Here is a 17,257-nt window from a genome sequence, read left to right as displayed (position 1 = left end):
ATGCTGTGGTAGCAGAGCTAAGTATACATAAGTTAAAGAATTAAAGAGGACGTATCGATTCTTTGTGACTCTGAGTTTCGCGCCTAAGCACTTGTCAGACAGAACTTTTTTTTCAGAGAAAGTTCTATCTGACGAGCGCTTAGGCGCGAAACTCAGAGTCACAGAGAATCGATGCGTTCCCTTTAATTCTTTAGCTTATGTATATATATATATATATATATATATATATATATATATATATATATGAGTGAAAGGTAGACTCGAAGTGGACTAGAAGTCGCAATCATTGTAAATAGCTTTTTAGTTTTTAATTTTTAACCTGAAGAAGGCCGAACGGCCGAAACGTCGTGCATTGAACTCGTCCAGAACAGCCAAGAGTTGGCCTCTTCGTTACGTTCTTAGTACAATTAACTACAAATTCACGTCGAGACATTGTATCCAGTGGATCCTCTTACATGGAGTTCATCGTTAGGTATACCAATTCTACGCTTCTTATATATATATATATATATATATATATATATATAGTTATTTATTTATTTATTTATTTATATCTATATATATATATAGGAATAGAAATCAGCTGAAACGACATCTATGCTAAATTGGATTTTTTTCTCCTTCTGTAGAAATTTGGGATCAATATCAGTATCTGGGCAACTGCCCACCTACCCCTCCCCTAACCCAACAACAGTCAATTGATGACAAGTTAGGGTTAGGGTTAGGGTTAGGATTAGGGTTAGGGTTAGGTTAGGGGAGAGGTAGGTGGGCAGTTGCCCAGATACTGATGTTGATCCGAAATTTGTTCATAAAAAAATTGAGTGAAGGTCTTCGGTAAGTCCAACCTCGTTCCTGACTTGGCAAACCTAGGAAAGAGGTTGAGGCAACAATACTGATCCCAAGATGTGCCATTCTAATTTGAACCAGTGTCATTCAAAGAAATATCTTGCAAGAATATTACTGATTTAATTCAGTGAAGACACTAACAGTAAGTTCAGTTGCACGTCTTTTTGTATACACAAGTATGTTGCTTCTCTAATAGAACAGCGCCGACTTCGCGACTAATTTCAGCAAGAGATGCATTTCCAGATATTTCATTTTATTTTATTTTCAGTATATTCAAAGTAGCGGTGTCCTGTCTAGTTTGACAAGGATTTTATTTTCAACAAAAAAAACTTTTTTCCGGATTTCATGGCTTTTTTTACATTTATACATCATTAAAATTCATATCCTTTTACATATTTGAATAAATACACAAATTATTCTTTGCTGCTTTACCCGTTATGCAGTTTTTTGCAGCGCAGGATTTCCCAGCAAGGAGTAAGGAAAGGCGTAAGCTCTGTTGAACAGGCCGTCACGGAGAGACAGTGAGAACGGTCACGCAATAATCATCGTCACGCATAAGTCCCCAGTTACGCGGTCTATTGTATATCGAAGCTCAACATCTGAACCGGATGTAAGGGTCGCACTTTCACAGACTTTTGCTCTCTTTAATTTCTTCACTTTCCCCTTCATCACTCTCCTCTTGTGTATCCGCTAAAATAGGAAACGAAAAATAAATATTTAGAATCTATGTAAAGCGGGGAATCATACACGAATTCAAAATTATTAGATCACATGAAGAACACGGGATATGTCGCCATAGATATGACTATATTTAATTTGCATACCAAATTTGGTACAGCTCAGGATTTCTCAAAATAGTGACCTTAAGCTACTTACTCGCTTAAATCCAGAGATCCTGTGAGTTTTGGGTAGAATTTCAAAACACACACCTTGAGTCACGCGGAAAAAACTTCGTGTTTTTTATGTTCATGGCAACGACAATAACACTCACCGACTTAATACACATAAAATATTGCTCCTCTCGTTTTTTTGGCACAAAAATGCTGACTCGATTCCAGCAATATAATTTTGAAAAATGTAGCGAAAATTTTTTTCAATAAACCTTTTTTCAGCGATAATCTAAGACAAATCGAACAATTCTCGTTGATTCGCGCTTACGGGAAAGAGTGAAAACATTGAAAGTTTCAAGACATTTATATACCTCTGTTTTTCGGAATATGGAAGTAATCAGGAGGTTGAAATGGTGTTGGTCCGGTACACAAACATGCTATGGAGAACGCAATCGCTTGTAATCTCTGTGTGTCTGTTTTCTTGGACAGAAGTTGTTCTACTCTTGGGTCCAAGAAGCTTTCCATTTTTTTTTTCTGCGGTCGCTGTTCTTTTGATATTCGGTGACTCCGGATGAAGTTCTTGACTGTCTTACCACCCAGACGATTTGTAGTATATGAATTTTATTCACGCGAACGCTTGATATTTATTAGCCCCCATGGTTTGATCTGGCTTCTAAAAAAGGGATTCCGTCACCTGTTAATCGATTCGAATCTACCGGAAGTCGAACCCTTCTTTCTAGAAGGACTAATACGGTAGGTACGTGAATGTTCTTCATTCTCTCCTCTCCCACACTTTTAACAGCCCACCTGACGGACTTTTTGCGATAGGTCTGCGGTAATGATGATGTCATAATTATGTGGTTCACCTTGGCCCTTACCTAGCAACCGAAAAAACAGCTTCTTTCTCATCTTCTAAGCAATTCTAAATTTAAAATAAAAAAAGACTTCGGAAGGTATTAATTTACAGAAATTTTTATTCTTAATTTCAAGATGTTCAAACACTGATTTTGAAATAAAACTTTAGTATTTTTAAATTTTGCGTGGGCAGCGTTCCTAATTATTCATTGTTCACGCAAGGTAATTCCATGTAACACCTGAAAAGGTCACGCCTGATTGAAAATTCATGTTTACAATCTGAGAGAAATGTTCGTGTCTTTCGCCATTTAGCGGAATAAAGGCAAGAAAAATCTTATTTCTATGGATCAAAAAATCAAAATATTTTCACATATACTCGTCAAATTTCGACAAAATAGTGACCTTTTTAGGCCATAAAACAAACCTACCATATAAGACGATGATGAAAAATAACTTGGAGCTCCTGTTGAAAGATTAACCTGTTCGAGGAAGTTTATGACTTACCAAAGAAGGGTTTTTCCCTACTGATCTTAGATCTTGGCTTTCAAATCACAGGATAAGAACTTTGATTTCCTTTTCAGTGTGGGCGGGGGAGTCGTTAGCTAAATCTACCAGCAAGAACTGTTCACATTCCTGCAGTATTTTCCCTCGGATGCAATCAACTTTTCAGAAATCTAGCGTCGAATACTACATTCCTAGAAAATTAGATTCAAATTTTCAAAGTATTTTCGAGAATATTCCCGTGTTAGAATCACTAAGCAAAATATTTTTTTTCTGTGTGACCTTTTTCTAAGCGTGACAAATATATTCACTTATCTTATTAGTTTTTTCTTTATTTTTTTCTTATCGAAAAGAGAAAAGACGAATGTCTAATCTTGACCTATATTTAATATTATGTTTGATTTCCTTTGTTTCTGCTAAATGTTTGCTTGCCGTGGGAGGGGAAAGCTTAGACGAAACCAAAAATTGCTTTTCTTAGTGGCCACGTAATGTCACTCAGCCAAGATCTAGAAAATTCGAAATTTTCCCTCCCTGCCGCCCACGCACACGTCTCTCTCTGATGAGACAGAATTTTGGAAACGAGGTTAAAGGCCTGCAAATAATCAGCGGCACTAGTAAGAATTTGGATGCGCGAGAATTTTCAACATGGCGGAAGTTATTGCTGATTCATGCTCTTTAAAATTTTAACGTTATCAGTCGCTAGATGTTGCTGCTAGATCGAATTTTAAAAGTGTCAGAAACACCTGAACCTGTCATGGTGATTTACTATGATAAAATACAATTTGAGCCGTGAAATATCGGCTTGTCAAAGACAGCGAGCTTTACTTGTTACAACTGAAATATGGGAGTGAAAGGGCTTTGGAAACTCTTAGAATCTGTTGGACGGCCGGTAACTCTGGAGTCGCTTGAAAACAAAATACTCGGAGTTGGTATCCTTTTCAAGCTTAACTTAGTTGTTTATATTATATTTTAATCATTTAGCTGACAAGATCTTTTGTTTTGTTACTCAAATTATCGACTTAACCGTTAACTCCAATAGGTGATTGACATGTAAGTTCTCCCAATAATATTCATACATTATCCAATCAGATCGTGGGAGTTTAAGGGTTAATTTCTCGGCTTCAGTTTGACAAAGCCTTTTTTTTTAATATATTTTGTCGTTTTTGTTTGTTTTGTTTTTCTTTGTGTCTTTTGTTTTTGGTTATGCTATTTGTTTGTTTGGTTGTTGTTACCATGGGACTTTTGGATAATCTATAAGAACTGGCTAGCACTTAACCCAAAAAACTACCCAGTATCTAATTTCTCCTTACAGTTTTACTTCTGAATCATTTATTAAGATAATCAGAATAAGATCATCAACCTGGGAAGCTTTGATTGTTTACCCTTTAACTCCCAAGATCTGATGGTAATTCTCCCCTGCAGTTGCTAGACATATCCTTGTAAAGTAGTTATGAGAATTTGGTGTTAGATCAAGGCAACAACTTCTACCTGATAAGTTTGAATATTCTCATCAGCTGTTTTCTGGGTAATGTAAGGATATTATTAGGAGAAGTTTCATGTTGATCAATTCTTGGAGTTAAAGGGTGAAACAAATTCTCCTTGTCAGCACCAAATGTATGATGTTGTATGATGTTATATACTCAAAATGATGATAAATGATGCTGATGATTATAAATTATATGATAATTGACAGACAGCTGGTTCCCTTTCATTAGGAGTGCTACTAGTTACTACTGGTTTGCAGCAGACCAACGTCATTTATTCTATTCCTTGCAATGACTGTGACAACATATACATCAGACAGACCAAATGTCAGTTTGGTATACATTTGAGAGAACATCCAAAAGTGGTTTTCTTTTGCAAAAAAGAAAATTCAGCTTTATCAGAGCACACATGCCCAACTAACCATACAATTGGGTGGGATAAGTCTAAAATTATCACCACTAATCGGCGTTACCACCACTGCCTTTGTTTGGAAGCTTGCCCATGCTCCTTCAAATTGTGACGATGGTGGCTTACTTTCTGATGCCTATTTACACCTTGTCAGAAAAAAAGGAGTTAATTAGTGATCATATAAAAGGACCTCTTGTTGCAGGGTTTAGATCACCCCTGATGAAGGCGCTAGACAGGAGTGTTGAAATGTTGGGTCTATGAATTGTAACTTCTTCAGTTGCATTCATTAAATTTGTAAATTAGAGTAGCATCAAACTATGTCTGATACAGTGATCTCTAATGAGTTATAATTTTAAACCCTTAACATGTGAATAATCAGATGCCAGTGTGATCTTGAATCAAGCTGTGAAGGGGATGCGTGATAAGCAGGGAAATCCTGTTCCTAATGCACATCTTGTTGGCTTGTTCAGTAGATTATGCAAACTGTTGTATTACAGGATTAAACCAGTTTTTGTATTTGATGGTGGGGTGCCTCATCTCAAGAAAAAGACTCTGGTAAGATATCAATAACTTGTCTCCCCTTCCCTTGTGTTCAAAAGAAACAACAGTATTCCTAACTATTTCCTGTGCATGTCACTGTTTTCAGACATGACAACTTCTAAAATTTCTCTGAAAAAGGTACATTTACTACTAGTACTTGAAAATATACCTTGTTGGAGTCTAGCAATAGGGGAAACCTCACAAGAATGTCAAATTTTAGCCTCAAAAATGTAGTACATGTAACAGTTATTGTAATGCTGTGATTATATCACTGAAAAGCTGTCTTTTTTTCCTGTGTAACACAATAACCAAGCTGTCAATAAGTTCAAAAGTAGAAGCAAATGAGAACAGTAGGTGTCCAGGCCACTGTGGATGCTATCTTGTTTTGTGAGATCAAACTAATGACAAGGAAGTATTCTGCTGAAATTTTTACAATGATTAACAAAATTTGTATGAACCATTAAACAAAATTCTGATTGTGGAGTGGATTCACACATGTATAAACCTGTTGTTGGTAAATTATAGATTCAATTCCATTCAAAACTGGGAAATGTCTGCTGCACTAAGTTCTTCATCTTTTGCTAATATAGATTTAGCCAAGCCTAAAAGCAGAGCTCGCATTTTTTTTTCCTGCACGTCTCAACGCCTTGCCCCGGCCAGGACTAGAACCTGGGTGGTCCAACTCAGAGCCCAGTGCACTGATCACTGGATTACTGGACAAAGCTGTGGCGTTTGCATGCCTGTGGTACAGTTGACCACGCATGATAAAAGTAGCATCTCGTACAGTCGTACGGTCGTACATCCAAATTTTTTCAGCTTGATGGGTTACTACTATTTTGTATAATTATGGGGCTAGGCAAGCTCCGCTATAATCATTATGGTCAATAAGGTTTAAGTAAGAAACTAAAGATGGCAGATTCACCAATGGTTTTGGCTGGTTATTAGCTCTTGTTGATGAAGAATTTCTCATAAGAAATGAGTTAGCCATGTAAATTGAGCAGTGATATAGCATGTTTCTACTGAACATTCATTGTCTGGCAGTATCTTCAATTTTGGCTCAAATGAAATGACCACAGCAATTTGGTACATGTGAATGTAAATTGTTTGAAGTGTTAGCTTACTTTTACATATTTCCTTGAGAGGATTGAGTTTGTAAGGACATTGTTTGGTATTCTGTCTTATGATAATTACTTGCTTACCTAATATTTTAAATTTCTCTTAACACAGGCGGCAAGAAAGGAACAAAGATTTAAAGCTGTTCATAAGTCAAAAAGAGCTGCAGAAAAGATCATCAAAAATTATCTGAAGGCCAAAGCTCTTGAAACTGTCACAAAGAGGAAGAGGTACTTTAGACCATAAACAGTTGGTAGGATATTTTGATTTGCTTAGTTGTTAATCAAGAGAAATTTCAGCTAATATAACCAAGTGAGGGTACTGATTAGTTTCCAAGAAAGGCTAATTGCTTGTTGCTCTAGACAATCAAGGGATTACTCATTGGTCAAAACATGACCTCTTTAATCCTTCTCCTTTTCAGCCTTTTTTACAACAAAGTTGAAAAATTTCTTGGTAAGATAATACAACTTTTTTTTAGTTCAGCTGTCCCTGTAAGAAGTAGGAGCCCAAGAGAACTTGATGTGTTTGAACTTCCTCCTCTGCCATCAAGTGCTGTCACAGATGCTAAGAGGTGGGCAAAGATCTGAACATTAATTCTCTCTATGATGATTGTTAATTTTCTTGTAAGCTGTTTGTGAGAATTTGGTATTATATCAATGCCATGTCTTTTAATTGATGTTTTATCAGTTCTCATTAGCTGACCTCTCTCTAGTATGTTAACACTGTTAGGAGAATTTACAGGCTGATTACTTTTGGAAGTGCTAAGAGAAAAACTGAAGGATTCTTTTAAACTTGTTTGTATCAAAGTCATGGCAGTTTTATATTTCTTAAAGCTTGCCTTGATAGTTTGGAAGGCAAAGACTTACATGAACATGCAGACATGTGCACAACCTTGGCATTGTTTTTCATCCATGTTGGCTGTCATTGCAGAAGTATGTGAAGACACATTTATCATGTATCATGAAAATGTGAGCAGCAACTTCAAAAAGTATCTTTGCACTGATAAAACTGGATATTTTGGTTCTGATTTCACCCATAGTTCATCAGAAGATGAAGAGATGGACATTCCTATTTTAGAACAGTTCCAAAGGCAACATTTAGAGGTATTTTCTGTGAATCTGACTAAAAATTCAAATTTTCTGATGAAATGTAATTCATAAAAAAGTCTGATCACATCACATCACATCACCTTTATTTCACCTTGGATTAACAAAGAAAAAAATCAGAAAATAAATTAATAAAAATAACATTGTATATTATATACAGTACATTAACTATTATCTTCTTAAGTAATAATTGTATTGATGTTTGAAAAAAATCTGGCATATTTTAGCTCTGGACTCATTAAAGGACCTTAATGACCTTAGGTCCTCTGTTAGTTTGTTCCACATGTTTGCAGAAGTGTATCTGAAGGAATGAAGACCATAAGTGGTTGTGTTAACATATGGGATAACCAGTTTCCTTAATCCTCATGGGTTGCGTTTAGTATTTCTCATTTGAAAAAGGCCACATATGTACTTTGGCATCGTTTCAAACTGGATTTCCTTAAAAACTGTTTTCATCATGTCTTGGCACCTGATACTATACAGATCACTGTACAGATCACTATACAGATCACTATACAGATCACTATGCAGATCACTATGCAGATCACTATACAGATCACTATACAAATAACCATACAAATCACTATACAGATCACTATACAGACCACATAAACAAACAAACATTTGTACTCTTACAGTAAATGGTTTGAACCTGGGGGTAACATATAATAGTGTAGTTTGATCATCCGGGTGAGTGTGGTCCTGAGAAGGACTGTTGTCAGTAGTAGTGACTGATGTTTCGACAACCTGTACTCTTATTTCTGTCAGGAAACTTTTCAGGATCCCAAAGCAATAGATATTGATTCAGAAGAGTTTAAAGCTTTGCCCCCAGAGATACAACACGAACTCATCAAGGACATAAGAGAGGAAAAAACATGGATGAGCAAGAATATTCTGCCTGGGGTAAGGGAAGCCACACTTTTGAATCTTTCTGTTTAAATACTGTTGAAAATTTTGTGTTGCAAGACTATGCCTTGAGGAGGAGACATCCATTTTAACCATTTAACTTCTTAGAGTGACCAGCATCTAATTTCTCCTTACAATATCCCCCCTGAATCACACATTTAGGTCATGAGAATAAGGGAAATGATCAACAACTATAGAAGCTCTTGATTGTTCAACAAATTCTCCTTGTCAGCACCTTAAGAAATGTATAGAGAATGGTGTGGAGAATTTGCATGCTGATGTTAGGGTGTGAAATGGTAGTGGTTCACTTGTAATTTGTACAACCGTGTGGTTCTATTTTCCACATGGAGAAATGACAGCAATGTGATAATGGTGGTAATGCTGACAAAGGCAGTGATGACTGCAGTCAAAGTGGAATCGACAGCGGTGGATCTGAGGGTTTGAACAGGATGTCTGGATTTCCTTCATTAGACCTGTCAGAAAGTTCCTTTTAAAACTTTACAGGGGAATTTGATGTTGTAACACCATAACACCCTCTCGTTGATGAGTTTTTTTTCAATTCTCCTCGCCTGATTGCAAGATATTCTATTAGAATTGTAAGGAGAAGTTATCAGATAATCACTCTTGGGAGTTGAAGGGTTAATGCTTGTTTGACACCAAAATTCATGCAAAGACAGGACTGCGTTTTACCACTCAGTATATAGCATTCAAAATGTACTTGTCTTAAATTCGTTCTCAGCTTGTTAAGGCTCAGGTGTAAACGAACATTTCTGTGTTGTAGCAAGCAAGAGACTTTTCAAGTTTTCAACTGGAAGGAGTCCTAAAACGAGGGAAAATGAATCAGCGACTGGAGGACTTGCGTAAAGAAATGAACCAAAGAAACTCCGGGGAGCTGACGGGAATTGTATCTGATGAAACTGTTGGGGAGGAAAGCGCCGTTAACTCACAAAAGATTTTATCAGAAGACACGGCGCACTACATTCTGATAAAGCGCAATGAACAAGAAGTAAAGCAATCTAAAGATTTCTCAGATGAGGGCGGCTTCTTTCGGGAAGACCAGGAGGGTGAAATAGTGACTTGGACTAATCCTCGCCCGAAGCCCGTCTCCCCGACAAAAGTTCCAAGCTTTGAAATTCATGATCTTTGTTCTAGTGATTCTGAGATTTTGTCGCCATTTCTGGATGTTCCAGAAGCTGATCTTTCACCCTCAAACTCTCAAGCGCAGAGAGGTACTTTTAGTTTCTCCCCAATAAAAGACAAGGGTAGAACTGAGAACGATGAGCTAAGCATGGATGAAAATGTTACGAAGATAACTGAAGCTCCAATACAGAAAAGCCAGACATACCACACACCCTTACCAAGAAGCGAAGACGCAAAAAGCGTCGATAAAAAATCTAAAATAGACAATCTCCATGACTTAAGCGATCATGAAGCTAAAATGGTGTTCTCTGGAGAGGATTCGGACGAAGATAATGAGCTGCTTACTCAGATTAAAGACAAGAAAAAAGAGTTGGAAGATTTATTAAGGAAATGGAAAGCCTCAAAACACCAGAAAACGGCTGATGATGTAATTACCTCCTCAAAGGATGACCACAATGTAGCAGAAGTAAATGAGATAGAACTGCTTGAACGCTCTCCAGAATCTGTTGAAGTATTTAACGTCTCCGAAAGACAGCCAGAGTGCTACGTTATTGAAGAGACAGAAAACACTCCTTCGACTTTAATTATTGATGATCAAACAGAGTGCAAAGAAAAAACTGTCGATACTTTACATGTTTGTGAAAGTGAATCAGGAACAAGTTCAGTGGAAGAGATTAGAGTTGCTGTAAAATCCGACGAAGGTCTTTCAGATAATTTGAAAATATCTTCCTCTGATACCTTACAAGAAACTCGGACTTCGAATCCTAGTTTTAATATTGCTGAGAAAGAAAAGAGAACGCTTTCTACAGATAGTTTACCAGAAATTCAAATTTTACCCTCCCCTAATGGCGATACTACTTCGGATGTTATCGAGGATGAAAAAATTCCCTCTTCTCTAGATGTTCAGCAAGAAGGTCAAACCACACAATCAGAAGATACTACCGCTGACACAAATCAAGATCCTGATATCGAAGTCACTCAAATTGTAGAAAAACAAGATTCCGCTGAAAAGAGTGGAGATAGAATGGATGTTGGTGAACCTGTGCCAGGGCCATCTGGTCTTCCTGTGGAATGGCAAGGTGCTACAGTGGTAAGAGAAAAAAATCTCTGGTAAACACTCACAGACATTGAAATACTGATATGTTACCGTGAGATATTCCTGTTATACATTGATGCACCGCAACTTTCCACCGAGAATAGCTAGCAATAGTTGGCAATAGCAGCTTGCATACTTAGGTAATGGCCTTAAAGTCGACGGTAAACTGAATCAGGAAGATCAAATTTTAAATTAGCTCTAACGGAATATGATGTTGACGATAATATATAGATATAGCCAAGCTTAAAAGCGGAGCTCGCATTTTTTTTTCCCGCATGTCTCAAGGGCCAGGGCTAGAACCCGGGTCGTCCGACTCGGAACCCAGTGCACTGACCACTGGACTACTGGACAAAGCCGTAGCGTTGGCGTGCCCGCGGTACAGTTGACTACGCATGTTAAAAGTAGCACCTTGTACGGTCATACATCCAAATTTTTTCGGCTTGATGGGTTACTACTATTTTGTATAGGTATTGGGCTACGCGAGCTCCGCTAAAAGTCATATTGCGTGTGAAGCTGAAGCTTTTGGGATACTCAGACGGCCTTTTGTCCCACGACAGTGACAACTGTTTGAAAAATTTTCTCTTTCAACTGAACTAAACGTGCACCTTCTTTCTAACTCTCTTCCTCCTAATTTTGGCTTTTAGGAAGAGTTGGAAGACATACGGTTGAATATCGAAGCAGAACAGCACTCTTTGGCTTCAGAACAAGCTCGACAGAACCGCATCGCAGCCTCATTGTCTAACGAAATGTTCGCAGAATGTCAAGTAAGGATTGACTTTAATTCATGCTGATATGTAAAGCCCCGGCTAAACGATCACAATATTTGTTCGACGTCGTATTTTTTCGCTAAATATTGGATGAAATGATTGTTCTAGATCAATGTAACTGGGAAGCGCTTCCCTTGCGATGTTCAGAGAGGCGGCTAAACAGTCAAAAATGCTCTTTTATCATGATATTGAACGAAAAAAGTTTGATCGTTTAGCCTAGGTGTCCCAGGATTTAGTGAGAGTTTACGCGAACCTTGTGACGAGTGCATTCTGGATCGAAAGATCTGGGTTCGAGTCTAGGTCGGATCATTATCTTGAGCTAGAAGCTTAACTCTTGCAGCGTCTCTGTCAGGAAAATCTGAAGAAATGCTGAGCCAGGGATGGAAGGAGGGAGTTAAATTGTGAAGGGCCAACATCTCAGCCAAGAGAAGTATTTCTCTAGTAGATGTCTAAGGCGCACATTTGCTCGCCAGCATATTGTTTCTTGTACCATGCGGTAGCTTTAATTACAAAGGACTTATCACTAACTAGCCCACCGATGTTAAAAACTGTGGTTACCCCTGCGCTCTCAGTAGATACAGCATTGACTTTTTGTCCTCTTCCCTCCCCTCCCCCAGGAACTTCTTCAGTTGTTTGGTGTCCCATATCTTGTCAGCCCAATGGAGGCCGAAGCACAGTGTGCAGCATTGGATATACTTGGTTTAACAGAAGGTTCCATCACGGATGACAGCGACATTTTTCTGTTTGGTGGTAGACGAGTTTACAAGAACATCTTTAACCAGAACAAGCATGTCGAGATGTACGGCAGCGATTCAGTGCTTAGAAATCTTGGTCAGTAGTTGTTTTTTACCTTCCATGGAGCGCTTTTTTCTATGGAATGTCGAGCGTAATTCGTGATGGCATTTGTTTACTTCCCTTCCCTGCTAATTGGTACTTTGCTGAGAGTTTTTGTCTAAGCCGTTCTTTACATTCCAGCTCTGGACCGTTCAAATCTCATCTGCATTGCTTTCATTACCGGAAGTGACTATACTGAAGGCGTGCCAGGTAACTTTGACTTAATATTTTTCATATTTATTTAATTATTCATTTATCCTTTAATGATCCCACTGCGTTACAGGCACAAAAAAAAATTCGACCCTCCTCTCCCTCGTGACTTGTCCATGCGCCTATTGCTGCACAGACGCACGGTACCACGGAAGCTATTTGCTAAAGTGATAATCTTTACTCGGCTTTTGAAATTTCCTCGAGTATTACTGAGATGGAGAGAGAGTGACAACCGCCTTTGTTTTGTATTCTCCGTTTATTTGTATTTTATCTATTTGTTAATTTATTTTTTAATCAGGTGTTGGAACAGTTGGAGCGATGGAACTTCTTCACGAATTTTCAGGTGAAGGCCTTGAGGGACTGAAAAAGTTCAAGTAAGTTGACGTCTTTGGTAACTGGAGCTCCTCCTGCTTTTAATACAATTAACTCTTTAAACCCTAAGAATGACCAGCATCTAATTTCTCTCTACAATATCAGCCTGAATCACAAAATAAGGTCATGAGAATTAAGGAAATGATCACCAACGAACGAAGCTTTTGATCAGTAAGCAAATTCTCCTTGTCAGCACCTTAGGAAATGTATAAAGAACAGTATGGAGAATATGCACACTGATGTTAGGGTGTAAAGGGTTAAAAACAAAAAAAGGAACACTCTCCTCCAGACCTCCTCGTCTTCCGAAAAGAGTTTTGGGAGATGTTAAATTGAGTGACTTGTCGCCAGTCTGGAAAAAGGATTCGAACCAATTACCGTCATTTTACCCGAAGAATGCCTAAGTTAAGTAAAAAAAAGAAGGAATCTATGTTGTTGTGTCTGTTCAGTAATAGATCACAGATGGTGTCATAATGTGGTAAGAACGAAAAAGTGGACCACGAAGCGCAGCCGAGTGTGTCACTGATGTTCTCAACACATTTTTTGCCTTCTGTTGTCTATTTCTAAACAGATACACGGTAACATGGAATGTAGAGAAAGATGTTTTTAGTCTTGTCACGAGCGTGGGACAAAGAACAAATTCTGAGTCCCCATGGGGAATCGAACCTTAGACATTCGGATTCCGTGCTCCGATGCTCTACCACTGAGCCACAGAGACCCTGCGGGCTCAAAACTTACTATCTCTCTTATTCTATTTACAAACATGGCATCAATTTGTTTTACATAATAAAGGAGCAAAACATTATGAATGGTGACGTCATCTATGCGTATGTCCTCCCCCAATAGATCATAAGAAAGAACCAATCAAATTGCGAACAAAAATCAGCTTTCTACATAATTAACACTCGCTAGTTTTCCGTGGCAAGTGAAAATGTCAAGAAGAACTCACTTGTGTTATACATGAGCGGTGGTTTCTTAAGTGTGTTTGCCTGAGTATCAAGGGAGAACCGCAAGGAGATTATTTCGATTTTTGTCAACATCAGAATTCTTTTCTTTTTGCAGATCGTGGCACGAGGAAGTACAAAAGCGTACCAAGCATCCGCAAGAAACCAAAGTCAAGAGGAAAATGGTAAGAGATTAAGTTGGACTTGAGTAAGGTTGGTCTTGGGGTAAATCTGAGAGAATAACTCGCGCAAAAGGTGATGTACAGCTCAAAATGCTGTCGGCTCCTTCATGTTTTAGAAGGGGCTAAAGTAAGGCCCTTCCCCTCGTTTCCCTTCCATCGACGTCGTCTGCACATGTTCTGATGTACAAAATATTTCAGAATGTTCAAAATAGTTATTTCGTGTATTGGTAGACACCCTTATCCTATCTGTATGATATACTGTCTCTAAGGAACGCTTCACTAAAAACGTTCTTGTTTCCTTGTTACCTCTTGACGAGGATACGTCGTCTGTAAGTTGCCTTGAATCTTCCTTTCGTTCTCTCCTCTTCTCCCTACTTTTTCTTGTTTCCTTGACATTTCTTTCTTTTAACTTTTCTTCTCTTTCCTCTTCTTTCGTTCCAGTTTTTTTTCCTATTCTTGCAAACCTACTTTTTCTCAAAAATCGTTTTTCATTCACCTGTTCCTTCTTTTATTCATGGTAGAGATCTGTGGAATTACCGAATGATTTTCCAGCCGAGGAAGTGTACGAAGCTTATCTCCATCCTGTCGTTGACGAGTCAACGGAGCAATTTGAATGGGGAAAGCCAGACCTCCATTCACTAAGATTATATCCTTTGAATTTGAAAAATAATATTCTTGAGGCTTGCGTTTGTCTTGTTATGTTTTTCGGGATAGTCACCGTAAGAGATGCAGAAGTGCGCTGAACTCCGGGTCGAATTTTCTGGGTTTTGTCCCAGGATGGGATCTGCTTTTATGTTTCTGAGTGAGACGCTTTTCCCTCGCAGTGCCTTTCTCCACTTAGGAGTGTAGATTGGTACTGGTAAACTGTAAGAGAAACTTGACAAAACTCCGGGTGGAGGCCGGGGGAGGGAGTGGGTAACGTGAACCAATAACTTGCGCCCTGTATGAGAAGCTGAGTGCCACAGAAACCTTGACATTTCAAAGAAAAAAAATTCTGGATGGCAAACTTTACCCTTTGGCAGACAAATTGTGAAATTATCAAACTCTCAAACTGCCCTACAATCAAACATTTAAACGTCAATGGCCTGCATTATTAGAAAATTTTCTGATATAATTTTTGGATTCTATTTTACATCAGTGTTATTTTCCATGGAAAACGGGTTCGAGCGTTCAAGTCTCTTTTGAAAATATTCTCCTTTTTATAGAAGTGCGACAGATTTTTCAGTATTATTCTTTAACGCGCTTACGTTCGCTTCGGACAAGTTTGGTTGGTCTTCTTCCAGAACAGATGAAGTTCTCTTACCTGTGTTGAAACAACTTAACAAAGACGAGGTGGGTACCTTTCAAGCTTCAAAGTCGTATGTTAATGTCCATCAATTCTGATCTAGAGACCAAAACAAACTCCAATTTTAACTCGTGGCTGTCAGGTTCGCTGTGCTGTGCAGACATTGGTACAGTGCTAATATGGTCACGAAGAGTAAGGGGAGGTTTGCCGACAGTCGATATGAAGATTTGTAACGAATGTGCGATTACCTCTTACATTTAGCTAGGATTGTGTCACGTTTGCTACGTCACGCAACATGTTACCCCACACTGGTGTGACGTGACTGTCGGTAAATGTGCCATAGTGTGAAATGTAAGTTTGCTTGGCTCGGTTTTGCTGTTGTTGTTGTTATTTTTTGTTTTGTTTTTATCAAAGGTTGAGAAGTGAAAAAACAAAAACAATCAAACAAACAAACCGTTGCTTATCGTACTTGTTAAGGAAAATTACATCGTGACGTTTATTTTTGTCTTCTTTGTTGTGTAGACCCAGATGAAAATAAACAACTATTTTGAAGTAAAGTTTCAAGAAACAAGAACGGTCAAAAGCAAACGGGTCCAGCGAGTGTTGAACCGGAAGTTCAATCCGAGCAGCAGCAACAGTGAAGACGGAGTTGAAAATAGCAAAAAGCAAAGACAACATGGTGGTGAAACTCCTAGAAAAAAGAAAAATGACAAAACGGAGCCAAACGAGCGAAAAAGAACCCTTTCAACAAAAAACAGCGCAAGTAAACATGATAACGAAGCCGACGCGAAGCGTGCGAAAAAGAGCGTTGATGGAGATAGCGCATGCGCCCTTACGGAAACCCGCTCCTCGGGAAGAAAAAGAGGTCGCGGGCGCGGTCGAGGGAAGGCGCGGGAAAGGGCCGAGGCGAACGCTGATTTAAGGTTGTCAGTTGCTCCAAGGTCGTCCAATCAGGTAAAAAGGAAACAACTCTATCAGGAGAACAAGGAAAGATCTCGGAGAACCCGTAGTCGATCTTCGACATCAGCTGACACTGAAAAAGAAACATTTGTGGATCAAATTCTTGAAAATGACAAAAAGAGAAAAAAACAGCAAAGGTCTGCTGTTAGCAAGAAGAAAAACGACGCAAAGTGCATCGCCGAGGACGACGATTCTACGTCGGACACAACAGACAGTGAGGATAACAGCGAGAACTTTTACGCCGGACCCAAACCCGTGTCCGTATTCGTCCGGGGGAGGGGTAGAGCGAGTATTAGACCCACGGGGAGGGCGTTAAGGCGAGGAAAATGACTTCTTGCGTTCATGATTCATCAGTTTATAAATTATTGATAGTTTGATTCGATTTAACAATGGGAGATACACCAATCGGTGCCTCGTCCACTGGTTTCCAGATTAATTAGGTTTTGAGAGGTAAATGACTTCGATTAATTAATGTTACCTCTCAAGAGGAATGGAAAACGAAAATGTTTTTAAACTAGCTCGAATTATTCAGATACACCAAGTAATCTCGTACCCAGATGTTACCATGTAACTGAAACGTAAGATAGCCGCTTGGCCATGGAAGGTCTAGGTACGAGACTATACACTCAGTTAATAAGACAGTTTATCTTATCTCCCCTTTGAGCGGAATACAAACCTAGACTTAAAATCTTCCCTTTGAAAATATTTCTCTTGGATAATAGTATATTTATAAGAATAGTAAGCCACAGATAAGATAGATCTATTATTTATTTAATAATTTATTCGTTACTCAACAAAAAATAGATGACAGCCAAACAAAAACTAAATGCAAAGTAGTTATTATATTACTCCTAGTGAAGAACTCGTGGTATACAATAAT

The 17,257-nt window shown here is 38.5% G+C and overlaps 1 protein-coding gene and 1 long non-coding RNA gene across 3 annotated transcripts in view; one reads left to right on the top strand and one right to left on the bottom strand.

Moving 5' to 3' along the window:
- Window positions 1-1,082: 1,082 nt before the first annotated feature.
- LOC113666229 (uncharacterized) lies at window positions 1,083-3,302 on the bottom strand. 2 transcript variants are annotated; one of them, XR_016187708.1, is made up of 3 exons: window positions 3,036-3,302; window positions 2,048-2,554; window positions 1,083-1,536 (listed from the first exon to the last, which is right to left on the bottom strand). It is a non-coding gene; the product is annotated as an uncharacterized LOC113666229 (long non-coding RNA). The 2 variants fall into 2 exon arrangements; XR_016187707.1 differs by having other exon boundaries at window positions 2,960-3,049.
- A 319-nt stretch (window positions 3,303-3,621) lies between these two features.
- LOC113666221 (DNA excision repair protein ERCC-5) overlaps window positions 3,622-17,257 on the top strand; it is a 14,103-nt gene continuing 467 nt past the window's right edge. Inside the window, exons 1-15 of the mRNA XM_027181973.2 lie at window positions 3,622-3,961; window positions 5,305-5,480; window positions 6,693-6,808; window positions 7,057-7,149; window positions 7,618-7,681; window positions 8,453-8,587; window positions 9,372-10,820; window positions 11,471-11,590; window positions 12,211-12,424; window positions 12,569-12,637; window positions 12,936-13,011; window positions 14,069-14,135; window positions 14,654-14,778; window positions 15,380-15,464; window positions 15,940-17,257. The exon at window positions 15,940-17,257 is cut by the window's right edge and continues 467 nt beyond it. Of these exons, the coding sequence (XP_027037774.2) occupies window positions 3,874-3,961; window positions 5,305-5,480; window positions 6,693-6,808; window positions 7,057-7,149; window positions 7,618-7,681; window positions 8,453-8,587; window positions 9,372-10,820; window positions 11,471-11,590; window positions 12,211-12,424; window positions 12,569-12,637; window positions 12,936-13,011; window positions 14,069-14,135; window positions 14,654-14,778; window positions 15,380-15,464; window positions 15,940-16,707 (3,645 nt within the window). The 5' untranslated portion in view covers window positions 3,622-3,873 and the 3' untranslated portion in view covers window positions 16,708-17,257. The remainder of the gene's footprint in view (window positions 3,962-5,304; window positions 5,481-6,692; window positions 6,809-7,056; window positions 7,150-7,617; window positions 7,682-8,452; window positions 8,588-9,371; window positions 10,821-11,470; window positions 11,591-12,210; window positions 12,425-12,568; window positions 12,638-12,935; window positions 13,012-14,068; window positions 14,136-14,653; window positions 14,779-15,379; window positions 15,465-15,939) is intronic.

This window comes from Pocillopora damicornis, chromosome 6 (genome assembly GCF_964200805.1).
Source record: "Pocillopora damicornis chromosome 6, jaPocDami1.2, whole genome shotgun sequence".
NCBI lineage: Eukaryota > Metazoa > Cnidaria > Anthozoa > Scleractinia > Pocilloporidae > Pocillopora > Pocillopora damicornis.
Note: the sequence above shows the minus strand (reverse complement) of the source record. Positions and strands in the feature narration are given on the sequence as shown.